At 41.4% G+C, this 21070-nt stretch overlaps 1 protein-coding gene across 6 annotated transcripts in view; it reads left to right on the plus strand.

The window, feature by feature from the left end:
* Positions 1-21070, plus strand: part of cep135 (centrosomal protein 135) — a 135695-nt gene that overhangs the window by 45816 nt on the left and 68809 nt on the right. For 4 of the 6 annotated variants that reach the window (XM_072569596.1, XM_072569579.1, XM_072569582.1 and 1 more), the window contains 4 exons: positions 2518-2646; positions 6519-6734; positions 8309-8374; positions 18249-18314. In XM_072569596.1, the coding sequence (XP_072425697.1) occupies positions 2518-2646; positions 6519-6734; positions 8309-8374; positions 18249-18314 (477 nt within the window). The remainder of the gene's footprint in view (positions 1-2517; positions 2647-6518; positions 6735-8308; positions 8375-18248; positions 18315-21070) is intronic. The other 2 variants (XM_072569590.1, XM_072569600.1) reach the window with 1 other exon arrangement.

The raw sequence follows: 21070 nt of genomic DNA on the forward strand, positions 1-21070 counted from the left end.
AGTGGAGACTCCCTCATAGGTGTGTGCGTCCATGAGAGAGAGTGTAGAGTGTGTGCATCACATGCACGTATGTGAACACTCTCATAGACACGCACAGATATAAGTCTATGGGGCGAATTTGCATTTTCAGAATTATATTTGCAGATACATTCTAATTTACTCAAAGTGCATAATCTGCAGGCAGTCGATCCATGTAATAATTTTATTAATTCCTACTTTGGACATAGAACCAGTCTGACTCAAGAGTAAGATAAAGACAGACTCTAACCTCAACCTTTAATGCTTTGTCTGAGCTGAGATGTCACTTTCTTTTATAAAACCTCAAATTATCTCAAGATTGTGACTTAAAAGAAGTCTAGGATTTACATATTAATGAACTGAAACCAGCAACCCATTCTAAACGATGAAAGGCTTAACAGCAATTTAAGTTTGCTCAATATATCATTTCAGTTGCATGACACTGTAATCTTTCGCTATAAATTCTGTGTCTTATGATCCTCTTCCAAATCCATCTGATAAAGGAACAGCGCTCCGAAAGCTAGTGCTTCCAAATAAACCCGTTGGACTATAACCTGGTGTTGTGTGATTTTTAACTTTGTCCACCACAATCCAACACCGGCACCTCCACATGATAACAAAACAGTTTAGATTGGAAGACTTTGAGTTTTCAACAAACTGCAGAATTCCCAGCCTCTGCCTTGTTTTTGGAACCACACTAATAGTATGGCTGGTCCAGTTAAGATTCTAATTAATTGTGCCTTCCCAGGATGTTGGTGGTGGGGGCTTTGGTAATGCTAATGAAGTTTTCACATGTTGTTTGTTTTTGGAAGGTAGGCTTGCTGGTTTGGCCAGATTTATTAATCAACTCTGATTCCCTTGGAGAGTACGATAATCAGCTCCATTCTTCAACCTATGTAGTCTTTGGCATATCCTCACACATACAATGCTTTTAGAAAAGGAGATACTAGGAATTTGATCCAGCAGAGTGATGCAATATGATATAGTTCCAAGTTAGGATGATATGTGGCTTGAAGCGGAACTTGCAGCTGATCATATTTACACTCACCCGCCTTTGTCCTTCTAAATGGTAGAGTCTGTGTTTGGAAGGAACTCATAACGACATAAACACTTGGTGTTGTGGGTGCTACAGTGGCAAATCATAAGAGCTATGGGCCAGTCATATTTGTTAGCTCTCCAATAATAAAAAAGCTATCTAAAGAACCAGCTGGTTACTTAACTCATTGCCTTGGTTCCTCAAAGAACAGTTCCGAAGCTAGTTCTTCCAATATGTTGGTGCCAGGATGAAACTAAATTGAAAGCAAGGAGAAAAGGACTTGGCTTGGATTCAATTCTTTTTTAACTCCAGGTATTGCAACAACTCTGAGGATGGGTTTCTGCTGAGTGGACCTGGATTCCTAGTAAAATTCCTATTTCATAGATTAACTACAGTATAAGTTTCAGTATGTGAGGAATATAATACAATATATATAAACACGAATTTCTTTTTAATCTTGTTACCTTTCATTTCACCTTTACAGTATTAATTGTATAAAATTTATAGAGGATATGTTGCTTTTTTTAAAATACCCATAAGATGCACTGAATATTGCTCTAAAGAAGCTAATAAAGTTTAATTGTTGAAATAAGCAGCCTTTCTTTCAGAGTTCAGTTCGCCTACTTCCATTCTTGCATATTCCATTAAAAAACAATGCATAATTGTCTTTTGAGCAGTTTATACTATCTGCTTCATAAATTCATTGGCAACTTATTTCCTAACTCTGTTTTCATTTTGGGATAGAAGTTCAGACTGGACAGAATGGCTGAAAATCTGCCTTCACTTGACTTCTCATTGATGCATCAAAATAATTTTTAACCAGGAGCCAACACAGGACAGAGATTTAATAGTGGTTATGGTCAGAATTTCAACAGAATGCATTTTAATTTATGTAACACTTACATCACTTCATGAAAATTGATAGAATTTTGATTTAAGCTTTGTAAATGCATCCTATTGTCATGCAATAAATATTTTTTAATCAACTATTGTCACCAGTGTTGAAAATTCCAAGAATTGTGACAGTGTTCCCTCTCATTTCTCTGTACTGTCACCTTGTACTGTGTGGTCTCTTTCAATCAAAAGCACAGCCAGACATGCATTCACCTTAGTGGGAATGTTGTGGTCAACACACTTTCCATGCTTTCTATTTCATTACATAGCATTATTCGTTTATCTTGGTGTAATGTAGTGTGCTGCCAAGGGCAGTTAAAAATGAGAATGCCGTGTGTCTCTTTCAGAGTCTTTCACTTACATTATTTGTATTCGGTGTGTGTGTGTTCATGTCAACTTCAATGCATATGAATTTTTATCATTTTGTATATGCCAGTAATATAAACATTTCCAGAGAATACGATATTGACTCTCCATCATTATGCTTTGATACAGATACTTTAATACATAAAATACTTATTTTCAGCCTAATCACTTGCCTCCTTTTCTCAATGACCATTCTTTTGCAGATTGAAGTACGAGATGAGGAAATAGAACGCTTGAACCGGACACTGGAAGGTGGCCGTCCTCATGATGTGATCTCTCTTGAAGCTAAAAACAAAAGTAATGAGCGACTTATAGCACACTTAAACCTTCAGGTGCGAGTTACTATTATTTGTTTGTGATATTTATCCAGAAGTAAGCCATTACTATGACAAAACACTTTTGAGGTACATTTCCTCGAATATTTCTGAAGTGGCAGATAATTGAGTGATCTGTTTATTATAGCTAGTGTATGTATTGACCACGTGTGATAAAGGGTGTGCAGCATTGCTAAGGAAAGTGAGTTTGATGCTTTATAATTGGAAAAAAAAGGGAAGTTCTGTTTCTTTCTTGTGGTCTTGGACATTACAAGATTACAATATGAGGGGTATTTGATAACCACAGAGACTAAATGCCTGATTTTAATTCTGGCTGATGAAATTGGGTTGGTATGTAATTATAATAACAGTTGTAAATATTTTTTAATCAACTTGTTTAGACATGTTGTAAAATCCCACTGGAAGAGGCAAAACTTGATGCTACCACTTTATTTCCTTTGTCCTCCTTTCTACAGTTAGTTTTAATCATGCACCCGTGGATTTGGAGCTGGTATTCTCCACAGGAAGTTAACAAGTTTGTTAATGTATTTAAATTGTGCTATTGTGAGCTGGATGTCTATTTTAACCAAAATATTGTGATAGAGCTGATGGGATTACTGTCTCAGACCCACTAATGTAGTTATTAGAGCAGAGTAAATTTCAAGCAGGTGAACTTTTGGATCATGGTGATGTTTGATTTTCCAGGAGACCTTGTAATTTTTAGCTCCAGCTTTCTAATGTTATAGTAAAAAGAAAAACCAAAATCCATTTTGTTTGCCTGCTACCATCCTGAATTATTTATTGACCAGGTCATAGCAATCAATCTTAGCAAAGACCCAAAAACTGAGATAAGGAAGATCAGAGTATTAGAAAACTTTGGGAATGAAAAGTCTAAAATCACTTAATTCTCCTCGGCATTTGCACTTGCAATGCTACCACTTTATTGTTTCATCAGCTGCAGTACGCTTTCTGTACTTAGATTGATTGCAATACGCAATATACAGTACATACAGGGCATGAATTACAAGTGGGGAGCTCAGGAAGATGTGTTCCTCCATGCAGGTTTCATAGAACTCTGGAGTGTCCTGCAATAGGACCTGCTGTCTTCAGGAACAAGAAGCCACATTTTGCCAGTAGCCGTGAAAATAGCGATAGAACTAACCTTCACTAATTGCTTCTTTCAACCACAACTCCCAGTCTACAGATCACGACTGCACTGAACAGGTTGATGACACTATTCACTGGGCTAAGTAGTGTATTACGTCACAGCTCACCTAAAAGCCAACATGGGAGAGTTTGGGAATTTAAAGCAGTGTCTGATTCCTTGTCCAGATCAATAGTCATTACCCCTGTTTTGCTTTCAAGTATTCAGCAAAACAGCGAATGTAATTTGTCAATAGAAAACAATAACTACAAGATCATGCGAGATCACCCCAACTTATTCTTGAACTGAATATCTTAATAACATTATTTCTGAAGGTACTCGAGGGTTAACCACATTTCTGTGGGCCTGGTTCATACGTATGCCAGACCAGGTAAATATGGCAGATTTCCTTCTCAGAAATGACATTGGTTTCTGAGACCATCAATTATATTTTCATGATCAGCATTATTGAAATTAACTTTTTAGTCTCTGATTTAACAAGGTATTTAAATTTACTAGCTGTGAACTCATGTCCCAGAACAGTAGAATGGGTCTCAGCCCAGTGACATTACCTCAATGCCACTGTATTCCCACGTTTTATAGCAAAAGTAATTGTGTTCTGTTTAGTTCTCACCTAAGTGATCAAATCTACTTCTTAAAAGACATGAGCTACTTCTTTGATATGCTCACCTAATAGAAAAAGTCATTTACAGCATAGAATGCAGACATTTGGCTCTTTGTATCCATACAGGTCAACAAAGATCTGACTACACTAATTTCATTTTGCAGCTTTTGGCCCATAGCCCTGAAGGCTATGTCAGCACGAACAAATATCTAAACACGACTTAAATGTCACCAGAGTTTCTGAAACAATCACCCTTTCAGGCAATGAGTTCTACCCCATTCCATGATGGAGTTCTCCTCAACTCTCCTTTTAACTTTTTACCTACCTTAGTTCTGTCTCCTGTTTATTGACCCTCTATTAATGGAAAAAGGAGTCTTCCTATAATCCGATACACCTCTATGAGGCCCCCTTTCAATTTTTGCTACTCCAAGGAAAACAACAGCAGCCCCTACATTCTGTCTTCATATCTCAATCCCTTCTGTCCAAGCAGCCTCTTTGTAAATCTCCTCTATACCTGTTCTATTGCAACCATATTATTCATGTTATGTAGTGACCAGAATAGCATGTGATACTCCAATGTTAGACCAACCAGCATTTTATACAGTTCCGAGTGCTGCAGAGCCCCACTGGAATCACTTGTAATCACAGAAACGCTCTTCCACCATCACCCCTGTTCTCTGCCTCTCAGCCATTTTGAATCTAATGTGCTACTTTCCCTTGGATCCCATGGGCTCTTACTTTCTTGTTCAGTCTGTTATGAGGATCCTAATCAGAGGTCTTTCTCATGTCCATATAAACTACATAAAATGTATTACTCTCATCAAAATTGGGTTACCTCCTCAGAAATTTCTGTCAAAATTGTCAAATACTGCTTTCCTTTAACGAGTCCATGCTGACTATCTTTCATTAATTCCTGTCTCAAGTACAGGTATATTCTGCCCCTCAGAATTCTTTCTAATAATTTACCCATTACTGAAGTTAGACTGACTGACCTCGAATTTCCTGGTTTACCTCTTCATCACTTTTTAAATAAAAGGACGACATTTGCAGTCCTCTGACACATCACCAGTAGCTGGGGGAGTTGAAAATTATGACCAGGACTTCTGCAAGTCAATTGGATGACCTCTGCTTCTTATATGGAATCCTTGGCTAACAATTTCTGAATGATATAAAGAGAACAAAGAAGGAGGTGAGCGTGTTTGGATGGAGAAAGATGGGAGTTGCAGTGTGTCATTGTAACTATGTGGTAGGATGCGATAGAGGAAAGGAGAATGGTCAGTAGTGGAGAAGAATTATTGAGAGGAATATGGTTGAGAAGGGTGAAGTGCTGTACTCGCCTTTCAGCTTTTATAAGATGAACCAAAGCCCTTTACCCAATAAACCTTCATCACTATTCTCTATGCCTGTTACATAATGGCCCTGAAATGATTCTGGAGCTGGTGAGGAAGTTTGTCCCTTGACTTTGTTTAGGAATATACAAAAGCCTGGGCAATCGTTCTACTTATTCCTGGTTCATCCACCAGAGAAAGACAGGAGCTGTTGTATACCTTTCTAGTTGTACAGTTAAGAATGTGGTAGAGGAGAGGGAAATTGTTGAGAATAACAGGGATAGGTGAGAGATGTTTATCAGATATTGTTGAGCTGAAATGTCCTCAATTGTGACTTTTTAGCAAGTACACAATTTAAAACAGTTCATGAAATCTTAATTGAAAATTCAGTGTGTCTCACAGAAGATCAATTGAATGTAAGACTTGAGGTGTAGCTTTGTCCTCTCCGAACAGATGAAAGACCATTGTGAATATGAATAAAGAGAAGATTATTTGTTTTGATTTAAGGACCAAATTTGCCAGGCAGGTTTGAAGTAGTTAGTTTAGGGGTCAATTAATATCCAAATGTCTTGATGTCTTTGTCCCAAGACAACAATATGTATAGCAAGCAGTAGCTTATAGAACCCAATCAATATTGTAATTATAGCTACACAGCTTTCGAAATAATAGAATTTATTGTATAATGCTTTTATTTATTAATCTTCACTTAATTTAACCTTACATTCACATTTTAAAATGGTATGCTGTACGTGATGATATCAGGATGATTTTCCCTCTCAAAAAATAATTGCAGGTTGAATATCTTCAGCGAACTAACTGTGATTTGGAGAAGCAGCTGAAGGAACTTCTGGAGAAAAAAAGTGATGCAGCAAATGAAGTTGTAAATCTGAGCACGAAAAATGAGCATTTGTGCAATGAATTGAATGAGATTGACCATTTGGCACAGCAGTTGGAGAGAGACAAAGAAATTGCACTCGAGATTGCTGATAAAGAAATTCAAGAAGCAAAGGTACGAAGTATCTGGAAACTCAAAAGTCATGCTTTTACTGCTTAGTTATATTAATTAATATACCAGAGAGTTTTTTTTTCAATAGCTCAGCCTACAGATGGATTTTATTTTGTTCTAAGGTGGGTGAGTTGTTTTGTTATGAATGATGAATGACCCAGAGTAAATTCTGTTTCTCAGTCTGAAAAGGTATCAGAGGTAAATTTAGAGTTGAATGTATTAGGAAAAAGAATGCAAAAGGATTATTTGGAAAAGCATTAAAAAATACTTCTGAAAGTATTATATGAAGTCCAGCAAAACTCTAATTCAGGATAGATTTGAGCAATTTCTTGAGACAAACAGTGATCAACAGGCTTTCAGAGAAGTTGATGAAGAAACTTTTCAGAAAATAAGAGGTTGCTGCTGTGGGTGCACTCTAGGTTCTTTTTGGAGCTTAATTATCTCTTATTGTTTTTATCATAGGATATGAGAGTCTTTGGCAAGAGGCTATTGTTTGTTAAACAATAGTGGGCGGCACGGTGGCACAGTGGTTAGCACTGCTGCCTCACAGCACCTGAGACCCGGGTTCAATTCCCGCCTCAGGTGACTGACTGTGTGGAGTTTGCACGTTCTCCCCGTGTCTGCGTGGGTTTCCTCCGGGTGCTCCGGTTTCCTCCCACAGTCCAAAGATGTGCAGGCCAGGTGAATTGGCCAGGCTAAATTGCCCATAGTGTTAGGTAAGGGGTAAATGTAAATGTAGATGTAGGGGTATGGGTGGGTTACGCTTCGGCGGGGCGGTGTGGACTTGTTGGGCCGAAGGGCCTGTTTCCACACTGTAAGTAATCTAATCTAATCTAATCTAAGTCTAATTGCCCTTGAGAAAGTGGTGATAGCTCCCTTATTGTTTCTAGTGGGAGCGCCACACTGGAGATGGGAGAAATACCAGGCGATCTTTTGAGCTTGGAGGCTGCTGTAGGCAACATTTTGCATTTGAAAAGGTGTTTGGAAGGGTGAGAGTAGAATTGGTGGAAATGGATTGGCATAGCCAAAAACCTTGTCAGACACACCAAATAGGAATTCTCAGTAGGAGTAAAATGAAGACATATTGGAAACATTTATGTGGAAGGTTTCAAGGTTAAAGCAGATTTGACAGAGATGGCAAAACCTTGTGAGTAGAATAGAGTCCTGCAGGAAACAGGGTGGGAGGTAGTGAAGTCATTGTAGCTATGGGAGTCAGTAGACTTATAATACATATCCTGATAGTATAGCCACACAAAAGGAGAGAGAAGAGGGAGGAAGTCATTCAGAGATTGCATCTATATATAATGAATAAGTTTGGCTAAAGAGATCAGCAATCAAAGCTATAAACAAGTGTTTGGGGCAAGGCAGACATATATAGTTAAGAGGATTGACCATTTTTGAGAATCAAAGTTAAATAAGCAACGTGCTATTTATCACGCTTTGATTTAGATCCGTGTATTGCATTTTACTGTTATTAACATGATTGATCTCTAATTTGAAGCAATTTTTCAAAACAACATCTATTGGTATACTCATCTTTTACAGAGATTCACAAGGGTTTATTATTTATTTTCCAGAATGAAACCAAGAAACAGTGTAGAGAAATAGAAGACCTCCGTGAGCAGTTAGCTAAGTTCAGGGTTGTAAGTCAGATTTCTCTATTATAAGAAGATGAAAATACAAAAAAGCTGTATAGACAAAATGTAATTGTGACTAATCCCACAAATTAATTATGTTTACTTCTGGTATTAAGTAGACAAAGGACAAATTATCATCTGAAGTTGTTTAGTGAGAATGTTGTAACATTGTCTTGTTTAAGACATCCAAAGTTATAGAGTCATAGAGATGTACAGCATGGAAGCAGACCTTTCTGTCCAACTTGTCCATACCAACCAGATATCCCAACCTAATCTAGTTCCATTCGCCAGCACTTGGCCCATATTCCTCTAAACCGTTCCATTTCATATACCCCTCCAGATGCCTTTTAAATGTTGCAATTGTACAAGCCTCCACCACTTTCTCTGGCAGCTCATTGCAAGAGAAAATTTTATCTTTAATCTTGCATACTGTTTTATAATTGTCCTATAACTGATCATACTTTAATGTCATGCACTAAATTTTACTTAACTGGAATTTATATAACATCTTTAAACAACGAAAAGGCCCAAAACACAAAATGCTTTCACAAAAGCATTATCAAACAAATCATCAATCACTGAGCCTGCAAGGAGATATTAAAGCAGATAACCAAAAGCTTAGTCAAAGGGGCAGTTTCTAATAATGTCTCAAATAAGAGCAGAGGAAGGGATGCTTAGCGTGAGAGTTCCAAACAAAGCTGAGGGCACAGTCATCATTGACAGCTAAAATTAAGGATGCTGAAAAGGTGAAAATCCAAAGGGTTCAGAAATCTTGGGAGTATTATGGAGCTGGAGGAGCTAACAGCAGTGGCTAGGGTGAGCCCATGGAGCAGTTTAAAAACAAGGATGTACATTTTTAAAATAAATTTTAACCAGGAGCCAGCACAGGACAGAAATCAAAGGGGTTGATAAATGAATAGGATGTCAAAATTTAGCAGTAGAGTTTAGGATGAGCCAAGTCTCCAGAGGGTAGGATGTGAAAGGCTGTGCAGAATACTTGAGAGTATTTGAATTTAGCAGTAATGAAGACACTAATGAGGGTTTCATCAGCAGGTAAGTTGAGCTATTGGCAGAGTTGGTTGGTTTTACAGAGATGCAGTTTGAGATGTGCAGATTTGTGATTGGAAGCTCATTTCAGGGCCATGTTTAGCACCAAAGATCTAAACAGCCTAGTTCAGCCTCTGATAGAGGAAAGTAAACAAGGAATTAGAAGGGCTAAAAGGGGCCATGAAATATCTTTGGCAAACAGGATTAAGGAAGATCCCAAGGCATTTTAAAGGGTAGGTCCACTCAAGGACAGAAGAGGGAATTTGTGCGTGGCACCAGAGGAAGTGAAGGAAGTCCTGTACGAATATTTCACAAAGTAGATGGCTTTGATAGATGGTGAGTCTTGGGAGGGGAATGTTGATATTCTGAGGCATGCCAATATAAAAAAGGTGGAGGTGTTGGGTGTTTTAAAAAGCATTAAGATAGACAACTCCTCAGGACATGATGGGATCTATCCCAGAATGCTGAGGGAGGCAGGTGAGGAAATTGCTATGGCATTATATGAAATCTTTATATCTCTTTAATCACAGGCAGGGTCCCAAACATTGTAACCAACATTGTTTCTTTGTTTAAGAAGTGCAATAGAATAATCTTGGAAATTGAAGACCGTCGGCTTTATGTCAGTGGTAGGGAAATTATTGGAGAAGATTCTTAGGGATAAAAGTTACCCACATTTGGAAAAAAATGGGCCTATTAGTGTTAGGCAACATAGCTTTTGCAGCTAAAGTTGGGTCTCACAAACTTGATTGAATTTTTTGAGAAAGTGAAAAAGATGTAAGTCCATATGGACTTTTGCAAGGCCTTTGCACGGCAGGCTGGTTCAAGATGATCTGCAGTAAGCTGTTAAAATGGATGCAGAACTGGTTTAGTCATAAATCACACAACACCAGGTTATAGTCCAACAGGTTTAATTGGAAGCACAAGCTTTCAGAGCGCTGCTCCTTCATCAGGTGGTTGTGGAGGACACAATTGTAAGGCACAGAATTTATAGCAAATATTTACAGTGTGATGTAACTGAAATTATACATTGAAAAATACCTTGATTGTCTCTTCCAAATCATGGTTTAGTCATAGAAAACAGAGAGTAGCAATGGATGAGTGTTTTACTGACTGGACCATAGATGTTCCATCGGATTCAGTGCTGGCACCCTGTTGTTTGTAATGATTTGGAAGAGAATGTAGGTGGTCAGATTAGTAAGTTAGCGGATGACACAAAGGTTGGGCGAGCTACAGATAATGGGGAGGATTGCCAGAGGATGCAGCAGGATAGAGATGGCCTGCAGTTGAGTGTGTGTTGCTGGAAAAGCACAGCAGGTCAGGCAGCACCCGAGAAACAGGAAAATCAACATTTCGGGCTGGAGCCCTTAATCAGGAATGAGACTGGAAGTGGTGGAGAGATAAATGGGTGGGGTTGGGGCTGGGGAGATGGTAGCTGAGAGTGGGAGGTGGGATGGAGGTGGGAGTAAAAATGATAGGTCAGAGAGGAGGGTGGAGCGGATAGGTGGGAAGGAAGATTGACAGGTGTGACAGGTCATGAGGGTGGTGCTGAGCTGGAAGGTTGGAACTGGGGTAAGCTTGGGGGGAGAGGACATGAGGAAACTGGTGAAACCACATTGATGCCCTGGGGTTAAAGGGTCCCAAGGCAGAAGATAAGGCGTTCTTCCTCCAGGCATCGGGTGTTGAAGAAGTGGCAATGGAGGAGGCCCAGGACCTGCATGTCCTCGGCAGAGTGGGCGGGGGAGTTGTAATATTTGGCCACAGGGAGGTGGGGTTGATTGCTGCAGGTGTCCCGGAGGTGTTCTCTGAGGTGCTGTACGAGAAGGCGTCCGGTCTTGCCAATGTAGAGGAGATCGCATCGAGAGCAGTGGATACAATGTGACATGTGGAAGTGCAGGTGAAACTTTGATGGATGTGGAAGGCTCCTTTGGGGCCTTGGACGGAGGTGAGTAGGGAGGTGTGGGTACAGGCTTTGCAATTCCTGCGGTGGCAGGGGAAGGTGCTGGGAGGGGAGGGTGGGTTGTTAGGGGGCATGGACCTGACCAGGTAGTCGCGGAGAGAACAGTCTTTGTGGAAAGCAGATAGGAGTGGGAGGGAAATATATCCCTGGTGGTGGGGTCCATTGTTGGTGGCGGCAATGTTGGCGGATGAAGTGATTTATGCAGAGGTTGACGGGGTGGCAGGTGGGGGTTCTGTCCTTGTGCAGTTGGAGGGGTGGGTTCGAGGATGGAGGTGCAGGATGTGGCTGTGATGTTTTGGAGGGTATCTTCAGCCGCGTGGGAGGGGAAATTTCGGTCTTTAAAGAAGGAGGCCATCTGGTGTGTTCTTTGATGGAGCCGGTCCTCCTGGGAGCAGATGCAATAGAGGTGGAGGAATTGGGAATACGGAATAGCATTTTTGCTTGAGGTAGAATGGAAGGAGGTGTAATCCAGGTAGCTGTGGGAGTCGGTGGGTTTGTAAAAAAATGTCAGTGTTGAGGCGGTTACCATGGATAGAGAGGGAGAGGTGTGTCAGAGATGGTCCAGGTGAATTTGAGGTTGGGGTGGAATGTGTTGGTGAAGTTGATTAACTGTTCGACCTCCTTGTGAGAGCACAAGGTGGCGCTGATGCAGTCATCAGTGGAGCGGAGGAAAAGGTGGGGAGTGGTGCCAGTGTAACTCTGGAAGATGGACTTTTCCACGTAACAGACAATGAGACAGGCATAGCTGGGACCCCATGCAGGTGGCCATGGTTACCCTTTTCATCTGGAGGAAATGGGAGAATTGGAAGGAGAAATTGTTGAGGGTGAGGACCAGTTTGGCCAAACGAATAAGAGTGTCAGCGGAAGGGTACTGGTGGGGATGTCGGGAGAGGAAGAAACTGAGGGTCCTGGTCATGGCGGATGGAGGTGTAGAGGGACTGCATGTCCATAGCGAAGATGAGGTGTTGAGGGCCAGAGAAGTGGAAGTCTTGAAGGAAGTGGAGGGCATGGGTGGTGTCCCACCCACGTATGTGGGGAGTTCCTACACTGGGGGGGGGGGGGGGCGGGGGCGGGGTGGGGGGGCGTGCGGGGTGGGGGCGGAGGCGGAGGGGGATGTGGGATAGGACAGTATCAACTAAGTGGGGCTGGGGCAGGAGCAGGCTGAGATGATGGGTCGGCTGGGATATTCAGGCAAATGAATTTTGGGTGGGAGGTAGTATCAGGCGGTGCGGGGTACCCAATCCTTGAGTAGGAGGTACAATTGGACGGTGAAGGGTTCCTGAAAGGTAGACTCAGGCGGTGCAGGGTTCCCAAACGGTAGAACTGTCTCCTGTTTCATAGATAGCCTGCAGACTTGGCCTGCGAAACAGCAGACAAAATTTAATCTGGACAAGCGCCAGGTGGTGCATTTTGGAAAATTTAATGCAAGAGGAAAGTATACAGTGAATGACAGAATCTTTAGTAGCATCAATATACAAGTGATCTAGGCATACAGGCCCACAGTTCACTGAAATGGATAAGGTCAAGAAGGCATGTGGCATGCTTGCCTTCATCGGTTGGGGCATACGTATAAAAATTGGCAAGTCATGTTCCAGCTGTAAAGAACTTCAATTACAAAACTGATCAGAGACAAAAGGCTTTTCGTTTTGAAAGGCATCATGTGCTGCCGCAGTCTTTGTGGGTAGAAGAGCCTGTTCCTGTGCTGTTCTTTGTTGTTTAGTTCCCAGGTGGAAGGCTAGAGTCAAAGCTAGGGAAGGGATTTTGCTTCTGGGACTGAAGACAATAGCATCACTCTTGCCAATATTTAAGTTAAGGAATTTTCTGTTCATCTGGTACTGCTCTCACAAAATTGATGGGGTGGGGCGGGGGAGGGAGGTGTCGAGCAATCTGGTGGTGCGGTAGAACTAGCTACTTTCAGAGTATCTATGGAAATTGTTGCCAGCTTTCTGGATGATGTCATCAAGATGAGAAATAGGAAGGGACTAAGAATAGATTGTTGGAGAACATAAGGTAATGTGCAAAGCAGGAATATAAGCAGCTGTTTCTGGTCATTCTGTATATGATCAGATAAGAATGGAATCATGTGGACTCAACTCTAATTTCTATTAGTGCAATAAACAGTGACTCAGTTACAACTTTCCCACTCTCAAATTCCAAAATCGTAATATATCTTTGCCACTCAATACTTAGGTACATTGACTGCAAAGGCATATTATTATTTGTCCCATTTTTCAGCTGTAATACAATGGCTGTCTTCATTGTATTGCTAGCTGCTGCTTTATGAACTGCACAAAAGTATAAATCTTACAAATACAAAGTTTACATGCTATGCCCTGTCCCTCCACCATCATCCGCTCCCCACCTAGGTCTCCCTCTGTGTAGTGTCCACATGACAACAACCACTACTGCCTTGCACATAGACTGGTTTGATTCTCTCTTTCTCTCTCCACATTTCACCAAAAGACGACACAGCATTGAGGTACTTGAGGTTTTGACTCACTTACTGGACATTCTTCTTTAATTAAGAGGACATCTTCGTCACCACTTGTCTCAACTCAAATTTTGATTGGTCTATTATGCTTGAAATGTCAATTCTCCTGCTCCTCAGATGCTGCCTGATCAGCTGTGGTTTTCCAGCGCGTCACTCTTCGATTCTGCTCTATTAGTCAATCCTTTTTATATTTTTGAAAGCTTCTCATGGGCTCTGATTGAGCACCCACATCACCCATCCATTTTTTATCCCAGTACTTAGATGTGATTTTTTTTTCTTTTTGCTCAAGCACCACTGTTTTGCTGAAGAAGCTCATCCTTGAATGTAAATGCCCTCATCACTATTCCTTCTATATTTATCTTATTGTGCTTAACTCTGCCTTGATTCCCAATTCCAATACCTTAACCCAATCTCTCCTTTACGTACAACATGAAAGCTCAATCAGCTTAATATTTCACCACCTCTCCTCAACAAGCTATCTCACCAAGACTGTCCTATGGTCCCACTCCTACTTTACCCAGCACAGCTAGTGGATCTCTGGCATTGGCGGCTTTTTCCATTAAGTCACAGTTAGCTTCAGAATGCTGCAAAGGTTCATCCTTGGTCTCACTTTCCTGATTTGCACATTGCCTATTAAAACACCTGGTAGTCTCTGCATGAACACACTCTAGTCTTTCTCTCCACAATTTAACTTTCTGTATAATAGCAAGTTACAGATAAAAACTTCCCCCATTTGAACATTGGGAGGCCCAAAGCCACTGCATTCTGCTTTCACCTCCAACACATTACTCTTTAGAGTGATGACATTCTCTGAGGCTGTATGTTCATTCTGAAATAGACACTGTACTGTTTAAATACAGGGGACATGAGATAGCATTGGCAAATAGAATTAAGGAGAATCCAAAGGGTTTTTACAAATATATTAAGGACAAAAGGGAACTAGGGAGAGAAAAGGGCCCCTCAAAGATCAGCAAGGCGGCCTTTGTGTGGAGCCACAGAAAATGGGGGAGATACTAAATGAATATTTTGCATCAGTATTTACTGTGGAAAAGGATATGGAAGATATAGACCGTAGGGAAATAGATGGTGACATCTTGCAAAATGTCCACATTACAGAGGAGGAAGTGCTGGATGTCTTAAAACGGTTAAAGGTGGATAAATCCCCAGGACCTGATCAGGTGTACCTGAAAACTCTGGAGGAAGCTAGAGAAGTGATTTCTGGGCCTCTTGCTAAGATATTTGTATCATCGATTGTCACATGTGAGGTGCCGGAAGACTGGAGGTTGGCAAACGTGGTGCCATTGTTAAAGAAGAGTGGTAAAGACAAGCCAGGGAACTATAGTCAGTGAGCCTGACCTCAGTGGTGGGCAAGTTGTTGGAGGGAATCCTGACGGACAGGATGTACATGTATTTGGAAAAGCAAGAATTGATTAGAGATAGTCAACATGGCTTTGTGCGTGGGAAATCATCTCTCACAAACTTGTTTGAGTATTTTGAAGAAGTAACAAAGAAGATTGATGAGGGCAGAGCAGTAGATGTGATCTATTTGGACTTCAGTAAGGCATTTGACAAGGTTCCCCATGGGAGACTGATTAGCAAGGTTAGATCTCGTGGAATACAGGGAGAACTAGCCATTTGGATACAGAACTGGCTCAAAGGTAGAAGACAGAGGGTGGAGGTGGAGGGTTGTTTTTCAGATTGGAGGCCTGTGACCAGTGGAGTGCCACAAGGATCGGTGCTGGGTCCAATATTTTTTGTCATTTACATAAATGATTTGGATGTGAGCATAAGAGGTACAGTTAGTAAGTTTGCATATGACACCAAAATTGGAGGTGTCTTGGACAGCGAAGAGGGTTACCTCAGATTACAACAGGATCTTAATCAGATGGGCCCATGGGCTGAGAAGTGTCAGATGGAGTTTAATTCAGGTAAATGCGAGGTACTGCATTTTGGGAAAGCAAATCTTAGCAGGACGTATACACTTAATGGTAAGGTCCTAGGGAGTGTTGCTGAACAAAGAGACCTTGGAGTGCAGGTTCATAGCTTCTTGAAAGTGGAGTCGCAGATAGATAGGATAGTGAAGAAGGCGTTTGGTATGCTTTCCTTTATTGGTCAGAGTATTGAGTACAGGAGTTGGGAAGTCATGTTGCGGCTGTACAGGACATTGGTTAGGTCACTGTTGGAATATCGCGTGCAATCCTGGTCTCCTTCCTATTGGAAAGATGTTGTGAAATGTGAAAGGGTTCAGAAAAGATTTACAAGGATGTTGCCAGGGTTGGAGGATTTGAGCTATAGGGCGAGGCTGAACAGGCTGGGGCTGTATTCCCTGGAGCTTCAGAGGCTGAGGGGTGACCTTACAGAGATTTACAAAATTGAGGGGCATGGATAGGATAAATAGACAAAGTCATATCCCTAGGGTCGGGGAGTCCAGAACTAGAGGGCATAGGTTTACAGTGCGAGGGAAAAGATATAAAAGAGACCTATGGGGCAACATTTTCACACAAAGGGTGGTACGTGTATGGAATGAGCTGCTAGAGGATGTGGTGGAGGCTGGTGTAATTGCAACATTTAAGAGGCATTTGGATGGGTATATGAATAGGAAGGGTTTGGAGGGATATGGGCCGGGTGCTGGCAGGTGGGACTAGATTGGATATTTGGTCGGCGTGGACAGGTTTGACCAAAGGGTCTGTTTCCATGCTGTACATCTCTATGACTCTAAATGATCTACTCAATGTACAACTAAATCCAAGCTCTCTATCTTGTGTTATCACCGCAATTACAGAACAACCTCGGTTATCCGCACGTCAATTATCCGAACAAGATCTGAAGGTCCCATAAAAGCATAATCTGTTATCTGAACAATCAGTTTTCCAAACAAAATACTCCCCGTCCGTCTCTTTTGGATAATCAAGGTTGTTTTGACCACCATGACATTTGCAATCTCCAGCCTTTCATTTCCACTTATTCAAAAACTTTCTCTGCTGTAAAATTTGACTTCACAATACCATCCTGGCCAAATCATCCTTTACGAAACCCCCCAAAACTCCGCCTCCTGTCTTGTTTACTTCTATTTTTACCACAGAGTCATCCAGCACAGAAGAGGCTTTTGGCCTTCTTAGACTGCGCTAACCTATCTATACTGATCTAACTGTCCAGCACTTGGCCCACAGCCTTGAATGATATGACATTTCAAGTGTTCATCCATTGTACTTGTTAAAAGTTGCAATGTTTGCTGCCTCAACAACCTTCCCAGTGCATTCAAGATTCCCAGCAAGTATGAGTGAAAACAATTTTCCTGAAATCCCTTATAAGTGTCTTGCACTTCATCTTAAAAGTATGCCTCCTTGTATTGATCCTTCAACTAAAGGGAACAGCTTCATTCTATCCACCGTCTCTATGCTTTCTGATCTTATACATCTCAACAAGTCCCCTATTAGCCTTCTCTGCTCCAAAGAAAACAATCTGAGGGTATCCAACCTCTCTTCATAGCTAAAATGCTCCAACATAAGCAAAGTCCTGGTGAATATCCTCTGCACTATTCCAGTGCATTCATGTCCTTCGTGTTGTGTAATGACCATAATTGCACACAGTTCTCCAGCTTTGGCTCAACCAGAGTTTGGTACAGCTCCAATGTAATTTCCGTTCTCTTTATAATCTATGCCATGACTGATGCCACAACTTATACGCCTCCTTAATTCCCCACTCCTTCTGGAAACTGTGGACACCCCAAAATCCCTCTGTTCCTCTAAGCTTCCTAGTATCCTGCCATTCATTAAGTACTCCCTTGTCTTATTATTCTTCCAAAGTGCATCACCTCACCTCACCTTTTTCAGAGTTAAATTCCATCTGCCACTGATCTGACCAATCTGTCTTTATTCTCCTGTAACCCAAGACCTCCTTCCTCACTATAACCCACCCAAAATTTGTGTCATCTATAAAATTACTTGTCATTCACCCACATTTTCATAAGTTTGTCATGAACAATAACAACTCAGCACTAATCCCCATGGTACGCTACTGGCCGCACAAACAGCCTTCTACCACCATCCTCGACTCCAACTACTAAGCCCCTGTCATCTAATGTATCAAATCCAGAATCGCGACTTGCAAGTTCTCCCGTCACTTCAATCACAAATTAACTCCTAATGCCCCCCACACTAACTTTTACAACCATCTCAAGATTTTGGTCTCCCCTCCCTTTATTTAACCTTAGGTGGCACAAACCTCACATTCGCATCATGTTCTCAAACTCAGTAGTTACGTTTGTTGACTTGGTTATGGATCTTTCGCTATTGGTTGACAAAAAGGATGTAATTGCCCAATTTGTCAAGGAACATGAAGAATGGCATTACTAAGAATTAAGTAATCTCCCTTCATCCTTTCAGGATGAAATTAAGAAGCAGCACAAAGAACTGGAAGGATTTGAAGAAACAATTGCCAGACTGACCAAAGTAAGTCCCTTTTTTCATTTATAACGCATGTTATTTTGGGGTTGGGAGAATCTTAAATTCTGAATTTGATATATGTTCTGAATATATAATTTTAATTGGCTGAATATTGTACTTGAAAACATTCGGGAGGATGCAGAAAAGATTGAATAGTTCTAGGACTGACAAACTTCGTTGTGAAAATAGATTGGAGAAATTAAGACCATTTTCCTGAGAGAAAAGAAGACTTAGAGAAGATTTGATAAAGGCATTCAAATTCACGATGTGTTTCGATAAGGTGGATAGAGAGAAACTTCCACCCGTGAAAGGATCAAGAATAAGAGGGCACAGCTTTAAAGTATTTTGTGAAAGAAGCAGAAATGACATGAGGAAAATCTTTTTCATGTAACTTGTATTTAGGTTCTGGAATGTACACTGCCAGAGGATTTAATGGAAGTAAGTTTAATTAAAGCTTTCAGAAGAGAGTTAGACAATTATCTGAAAGTCATTAGAAACTTTACACTGTGGAAGCAGGCCTTTCGGCCCATCAAATCCAAATCGGCCCTCCAAAAAGTACCCCACTCAGACCCACCCCCTCCACCCTATCCCTGTAACCCTAAAAGTCCCATGGCTAATCCTCCTAGCCTGCACATCCCCAGACAGTAAGAGCAACAGTAAAGAGAAGCTGAAAGATAAAATTCTAGAATTTAGGCCTTTGGCAGCTTGGCACCATGGCCTCCGATAGTAAGACAATTAAAATTGAAAATGTGCAGGAGATCAGACTTAGAGGAGTGTGGTTAAAATGAGAAGCTTGTTATCACAAGGAGTAATCATGGCGAATAGTGTAAATCCATTTAAGGGAAAAGTAGTAGAGTGATGGAGATGTACAGCACGGAAATAGACCCTTTGGTCCAACCCGTCCATGCCGACCAGATATCCCAACCCAATCTAGTCCGACCTGCCAGCATCTGGCCCATCTCCCTCCAAATCCTTCCTATTCATATATCTATCCAAATGCCTCTTAAATGTTGCAATTGTACCAGCCTCCACCACATCCTCTGGTGGAGGATAGCTCATTCCATACACGTACCACCCTCTGCGTGAAAACATTGCCCCGTAGGACTCTTTTATATCTTTTATATCTTTCCCCTCTCACCCTAAACCTATGCCCTCTAGTTCTGGACTCCCCGACCCCAGGGAAAAGGCATTGTCTATTTACCCCATCCATACCCCTCATGATTTTGTAAACCTCTATAAGGTCACCCCTCAGCCTCTGACGCTCCAAGGGAAACAGCCCCAGCCTGTGTTCAGCCTGTCGCTATAGCAACATCCTTGTAAATTTTTTCTGAACCCTTTCAAGTTTTACAACATCTTTCAAATAGGAAGGAGACCAGAATTGCATGCTGTATTCCAACAGTGGCCTAACCAATGTCCTGTATAGCTGCGACATGACCTCCCAACTCCTGTACTCAATACTCTGACCAATAAAGGAAAGCATACCAAACGCCTTCTTAACTATCCTATCTACCTGCGACTCCACTTTCAAGGAGCTATGAACCTGCACTCCAAGGTCTTTTTGTTCAGCAACACTCCCTAGCACCTTACCATTAAGTGTATAAGTCCTGCTAAGATTTGCTTTCCCAAAATGCAGCACCTCACATTTTTCTGAATTAAACTCCATCTGCCACTTCCCAGCCCATTGACCCATCTGGTCCAGATCCTGTTGTAATCTGAAGTAACCCTCCTTGCTGTCCACTACACCTCCAATTTTGGTGTCATATGCAAACTTACTAACTGTACCTCTTATGCTCGCATCCAAATCATTTATGTAAATGACAAAAAATAGAGGACCCAGCACCGATCCTTGTGGCACTCCACTGGTCACAAACCTCCAGTCTGAGAAACAACCCTCCACCTCCACCCTCTGTCTTCTACCTTTGAGCCACTTCTGTATCCAAATGGCTAGTTTTCCCTGTATTCCATGAGATCTAACCTTGCTAATCAGTCTCCCATGGGGAACCTTGACAAACGCCTTACTGAAGTCCATATAGATCACATCTACCGCTCTGCCCTCATCAATCCTCTTTGTTACTTCCTCAAAAAACTCAATCAAGTTTGTGAGACATGATCTCCCACGCACAAAGCCATGTTGACTATCCCTAATCAGTCCTTGACTTTCCAAATGCATGTACATCCTGTCTCTCAGGATTCCCTCCAACAAATTGTCCACCACCGATGTCAGGCTCACTGGTCTATAGTTCCCTGGCTTGTCATTACCACCCTTCTTAAACAGTGGCACCACGTTAGCCAGCCTCCAATCTTCCGACACCTCACCTGTAACTCTCGATGATACAAATATCTCAGCAAGAGGAACCAGCATTTACTTCCCTAGCTTCCCATAGAGTTCTAGGGTACACCTGATCAGGTCCTGGGGATTTATCCACCTTAACTTGTTTCAAGACATCCAGCACTTCCTCCTCTGTAATCTGGACATTTTGCAAGATGTCACCATCTATTTCCCTACATTCTATATCTTCCATATCCTTTTTCACAGTAAATACTGATACAAAATACTCATTTAGTATTTTCCCCATTTTCTGTGGCTCTACACAAAGGCCGCCTTGCTGATTTTTGAGGGGCCCTATTCTCTCCCTAGTTACCCTTTTGTCCTTAATGTATTTGTAAAAACTTTTTGGATTCTCCTTAATTCTATTTGCCAAAGCTATCTCATGTCCCCTTTTTGCCCTCCTGATTTCCCTCTTAAGTATACTCCAAGTCCT

Source organism: Chiloscyllium punctatum, chromosome 1 (genome assembly GCF_047496795.1).
Source record: "Chiloscyllium punctatum isolate Juve2018m chromosome 1, sChiPun1.3, whole genome shotgun sequence".
NCBI classification, from domain to species: domain Eukaryota; kingdom Metazoa; phylum Chordata; class Chondrichthyes; order Orectolobiformes; family Hemiscylliidae; genus Chiloscyllium; species Chiloscyllium punctatum.